Source organism: Chelonoidis abingdonii, chromosome 3 (genome assembly GCF_003597395.2).
Source record: "Chelonoidis abingdonii isolate Lonesome George chromosome 3, CheloAbing_2.0, whole genome shotgun sequence".
Lineage (NCBI taxonomy): Eukaryota > Metazoa > Chordata > Testudines > Testudinidae > Chelonoidis > Chelonoidis abingdonii.
In genome coordinates this window covers 97,927,781-97,933,780 of record NC_133771.1, presented here as the reverse complement: position 1 = coordinate 97,933,780, position 6,000 = coordinate 97,927,781, and the positions used below count along the sequence as shown (strand labels likewise).

At 36.8% G+C, this 6,000-nt stretch overlaps 1 protein-coding gene across 1 annotated transcript in view; it reads right to left on the bottom strand.

Annotated features, from left to right (window-relative positions):
* Window positions 1-487: 487 nt before the first annotated feature.
* The window catches only part of CLVS2 (clavesin 2), a 57,031-nt gene continuing 51,518 nt past the window's right edge, over window positions 488-6,000 (bottom strand). The window contains exon 5 of the mRNA XM_075063912.1: window positions 488-4,802. Coding sequence (XP_074920013.1) covers window positions 4,715-4,802 — 88 coding nt within the window. The 3' untranslated portion in view covers window positions 488-4,714. The remainder of the gene's footprint in view (window positions 4,803-6,000) is intronic.

Genomic DNA, 6,000 nt, shown 5'->3' with positions numbered 1-6,000 from the left:
CAGGTTCTCAAGTTAATCAAGGGTCAGGGCCATAACAGTTGGTGGGAAACATTTTCTTCATTTCTGCAGCAGCAAATATATATTTTATATAATATATATATATATATTTATGCCCCTAATTCAGAAAGAAATTTTGGAATGCAGATCATTTCTGCAAGTCATTCAAGCTAGAATGTTTAGGGAATTTCTAAGGAAATTTGTGATTTTAATCATCTGATAATTTTCTCAACCAAAACAAAATAGAGGCAGTTTAAATTACTGAGATATTAATGTAAGTGAGCCAAATACCCCAAAAAGGTCATTCCTACAGTATATCAGAACCATGTGTATGCCTTCTCTTAGGAACCTCACGTCTAACTCTCTTTACCACTACCTCCCTATCTGAAAAAAGGGGTATAACTATCTACTTGGCTTTGTAATGCTCTTTGAGATCTATGGATGAAACCCACTATTCTCAGTACCACAAAAATGCAGGCTAAGCTGCCAGCACAATATGATAAGCAGGATGATGTGAATACTTTCATATCATCATGAGATTACATTACATTCCTATGATATCATACTAGAAGCCCTGAAATGAAGACACTGGTGATATTCCAACAAATCATCCCCAAAAAGCAACTGAAGGGTTTCTCTGTTTTTAAAAGGAAAATCACATCCATCTCTGATGTCTGATTCAGGGCATTTCTTCTCCTGCTTCCCCTAACTTTTCCTGAAATCCTGAGGTGATGCCAAAACCAACAAAACAGAAGATCACATGGAATCAGATGGTCTTCCTTTTCGTTAAGTGTTCCTAACCATTCTGAATGATGGTTCTCAGAAGGTTTGGAAATCTTTTCAGTCATCATTATAGTATAGGCCTAAGTAAGAAGACTAACAAAAAAGGAAAAGTATAATTTTATCTAGTGCTATACTTAGACTTTGTTGAGCTTGCAATTAAACAGCACAGAGGACATTTCTCCATGTAAATCAGTGAGGTAAAGCAATGCTTTTAGATGTACACTACAAAAGTATGTATTTCCCTCAGCATGTAGACTTGATTAAACTAAAACAATGGTTTATCTTTGTGAAGCAGCATAATATACTCACTAGAGTCTAAAACCGTTCTTTTTTATATCATACAAGGAACTTACACTCCTTCTAGGATGTAACTAGATAAAAACCAGGTTACATGTAATCAGTTTTGGTCTGAGAGGCCACGTAAATTTTGGTATTTATAAGAGGTTACTGTGAGCTGATCCAATGCTCAGTGAACAAAAAGATCACCATCTATTTCCTTGGGTACTGGCTTAGGCCTTTTGAGCACAAAAGGTTCCATGAATTCTCAATATTTTACAAACATCAGTTTTACACACAGAGACATAGTTTAAAGGGAACAATTAGAGCCTGCTTATGACCTGTAACTATCATTTTTAAACCATATGTCTTCTTCACTTAAACACCTGGTCAGCTGGATTTAAGACTGCTATCTGTTCCTTTTCCATTAAATATTTCTTTTTTTTCCTTCACATTTAACTAAAATAACACAGAAGTTGAATACTAAACGGTTAATACTGCCCAAACAAACAAAAACAGGAACACAAGATTCCAACCTATGTCTGAAGTTATACAACTCAATGGTACAGTAGAAAAACGAATCATCTTCCATAATAACGAAGGTAACTGAAATTTGGACTGCAAAATGGACTGAAAATTAACCCTATTTTTTAGACAAAAATGGCTTTCCTTTTGCTAGAGAATATTTTCTACAAGAAGCAGAAGCTAGAAACTCCTTCTCTGTAGATGCTGACAAGTTAAGTGAAAAGCTTTGTGTAACAATTGTTTTTTGCTTATTCACTCTCAGATTCTTATCCAGTGTGAGGAATTGCTGCTGCAACATTAAACTGCTTCTGCTAGACATAAACACCAACAAAATGCACTGAAGCTCAATTCTTCAGTAATGAGACTCTTTCATGGAAAAGTTAGCTTTGTTCTTGGTAAAAGGATGAGTTCTCCAGTATGTAAACATTCTACTATATCCTAGTTTCACTTTTTGGAAAGAATCTATAAAGTAAGGACTAGATTAGGCATCAGACCACATTACATAAATTGCAGTTAAATGCATCCCGTAAAGAATTAAAAACAAAAAACAAATTAGCCAGCTGGTATACAGAAGTTTCATAAAGTTACATATTTTTCTACCATGAAGCTTCATAAAGATTTAAGAGGCAACTGATCTCATTCCCAGATTTAACAGAATCTAGTGGGCCTGCACTTCAGCTGGTGTAGTTTAAAATCAAACTAATTAAAATAGATTTATGCTGATTTACACCAGGATCTGGCCTTGTCTCCACAAAGCTTCAACCAAGATTTGGACCATCTCTATCTTTAGTTAGGCCTAGACAAGGAACATTAACTCTGTGCAAAACCTTGAAACCCATGTGCAGGAAAAACATCTATTGTGAGAATTTTGCCTGAGTGAGGATTTCAAGATCAGAATTTATGTGAACATATGATCTTGCTATCCATATGAATGTCAGGTAAGTACAGCATACATCCAAATATGACATCTTTATGAGCCCTCAGTGTGTATGCTGGATATATAGCATGGTGTTACTCTGGTTGTGATAGCGTAATTGCACAAAATTCATAATTTGGTTCTATAGTCTGTTAAACGGTTAACAATAGTAATAGATACAGTTGTTTCTACCATTCAAAAGGAAGTTTCTTTAAAATCTGGGAGATGGTGGATTTCAAACTTTTGTTGGAACTATCAGGGCTCAACATTTTTTAAATTCAGGTCCTGTATTTTGTTCATTTCATAACTATATTTTCAGGTATAGTTTGTGCATAGAAATACAATAATTTGTTCAAAGAGATTCTTGGAATATAATCACATATTGAGGCATTAAGTGCAGACATATATCTCTAGCAATCTTACTAATCAATCAATAAGTACGTACTAAAGTTGTATCTCTGTTTTGCTTGTACTAGTCAGGTGACTTAAGGTGGTTTCTGGATAAAAAGAGAGGATACCATTGTGGAAGGGCAGGATGAACTTCTGACAATACCAACATTCATGTATCTTTATAGCTTAATGCTGAAAGATACAGTTCTCTTACTTGAAATTCTATATTAATTCTTTGCTCTAAAGCCACCACTGGAAATGATTAGTGACCTGTGAATAATATCTTTGCATTTTAAATAAGCAACGTCATCATTGCTGTAGGGAAGATCTTACTTGAATCACAGACACTTAAATATTGGTGTTTCTAGGGGATCCCAAGGTTCTTCCAAGCTGTTAGGGATCAAGTAAGAATACCTTAACTGATTCTGATATGTTCCTACAGCACTTCTACAATTCAGCAGTATTGTCTTGGCTTTCCTGGGTCTTCCCATCCTTGTCTGAGTGCAGTTTTAATTCCGGTGAAGATGTCTGGTCAATTTCAGGGGCATATTCTTATCTTGATGCATATAAATATCAGCACAATAGACATAAACATATAGCCCCCAAATTTCAGGTGACTCGATTCAGTCCATAGTGAAACTAGTTGCTCTTATGAGATAAGAGTATTTCTGTAATATGGCACATGTTTAATATATACAATTACACCACAACCGAAACAAAAATGTCTTTAATGTCTATGCTGAGTGGCTTGACTATGCCTCATTCATATTAGTCCGTGCTTGATGTTGGATGTTGGATGCTGTACATAAAGTTCTACTATGTTAATGTCACATTGTCTCAATATGCAATCTATAATATCTCTAAGTACATTGAATAGGTATGATTTATAAACCCTTGGTTAAATATACTTGTCTAACAACGCCACTTTATAATGTTTGTTAGAGATTGGTAAAAATATATATGTATTCAGTCACCGAGTGCACAGGATTTCATAATTAACCCTGAGCCTACAGCTGCAGTTCAAAATACTAGTTATTACACTGCATTGGGATGAATATTTTTTTCACTCCAAAGAGGAGAATGTTCTGGAAAAATTCTTGAAGTGAACACAATATGCAACAGAAGGATTAATATGGCACACACTGAAAGGCTCAAATTAGGTGAATAAGCCAAGCAGCTTCCAAACCCCCAAACTTCTCTTGAAACTAAACAGAACAAAAGCTCACAAATCCATACAGGCATTTGCGCCCTGCTCATCTGTTATCTCTTTCCCCCTATAATGCATGACTTATCCCAAGTCACAACCCAAAACCACAAGGTTATTGGTAAAATTAATTCCTGTAGATAGTGTTGTAACCACTGTGGTTTTCCTTATCGCCAAATTCTTATATTCGCTTTACGTTTGAATGCTGCATGAGGACGACAGGGGAAAAAAAGTAGTCAATATGATAGCTGCTTCCTATAGACAGGACAAAACTTAATTAACAATGTTTGTGTGTGTGTGTGTGTTCCCTTTTTACAGTGCTTTTCACAGACAAATTTTAATAATCACTTTTCCATATTACTTGTCTACCATAACTTACAAATTCAAAGTGGAAGATTACATTATATTTACAAACAAGTTGGCACTTACAGAATAAATTGATTTTTTTTTCAACCCAGGGCACCCATGTTTCAGGCAGACTAGCATAACTTGCTGCCTGATTACATTATGCTACATTAACATGAATAAATAGAATTTCAGCTGGTACATGCCTTTCCAACGGTTTGCTTGCTGCTGAAAAGCAGTACCTTCCACTCCACTTCATATTCGATGCTCAGAAACTGTTAGTCCAGTGAAAGCAGAGGCTGCATGTTTTCCTCCTCGTTTTTATCCAGGTGTTTTTGCACCCCAGGATCCACAACTGATTGAGATCTGCAAAAGGAAAACATGTTTTGACTTTTCTTGATCAAGACAAACAAAAGTAAATCTCATTTTTTTAAAAGGGCTCAGTAATAATGATACAGGCAGCATAACTATCTTATCACAGCAGGTGATCAGAAATACCCACATGAAACAAATGCAGGGAAGGGGTCAGTGCTGGTTTGCTGATGTAGGAGAACAGAGCAGCAAGGCAGGATCTCTCCCTAGCACACAACATGGTGCAAGCTGTCTACTCTGCCAGCTCATATACTGACCTCTCCATCAAAGGGTGTCAATCTGCTGGTAAAGGGGTGCTTCCTGCAGCCCAGTTGGCTAATAAAACACTGCAGGTGGCAGCACATTTTAGTTAGAGGCACAAGTTTCTACTACTGTTCAGAAGGGAAAAGTGCAGCTGACAGTGCATTCCACTAAGCTAGTGCCATTGAATCCTGCCATTGCCAGTAGGACTCCTAGAGCAGATAACACATCCCTCAGCTTCCATTATCAGCTTTACAGGGCTAACCAGGGAAGGCTTGTAAGGCTAAAGTCACTGATAATTGTAAAGCTCTTTGAGATCCTTAGATGGAAGGCAATATAAAAGTGCAAAGCTGGTGTTATAATACCCTGCTGCAGCTTTGATTAAGTGGGAAGCTTGGTAGATGGCACTTTCTAACACTACCTTCTGCAGCTCCCTGGGTTTTCCATGGAAACCTTCCATCCTTGTACTGACAAGGCTTCACCCTGCTCGGCTTTTGAGACTGGAAATCATCACTTCCAGAAGAGGTCTGGCTTCTGGCCTTACATGTTCATTCCAAAACCAAAACACTTCATTTCAAAAGCCAGTAAAGTTTGTGAAGTGTCAGCAGTCTAGTTCCATATTATACCATTTACAGAACTCAAGAACCTAACGAAAAGCTAAGAACACTATGAATCCTGCACTTCTTGCATAGTAAAAAATAAACATATTGGGCCAAATGCTGTACTAGTGTAAACAGGCACTGCTCCAAGGAAGTCAACGGAGTTATGAATTTACACCAGGAGAGAATTTGGTCCATCCTGCTCATCAAGTACAGCCAATAAATAAAAATAAATAATAATAATGTGAGTTTTTCAGGGCAAGAATTCTGTCAGTTTTGTATAGCTCCCATCACAATGGGGTTCTGATCCTGCTCAAGTCTTTAGCTATCACTGCAATACACATAAATAAAAA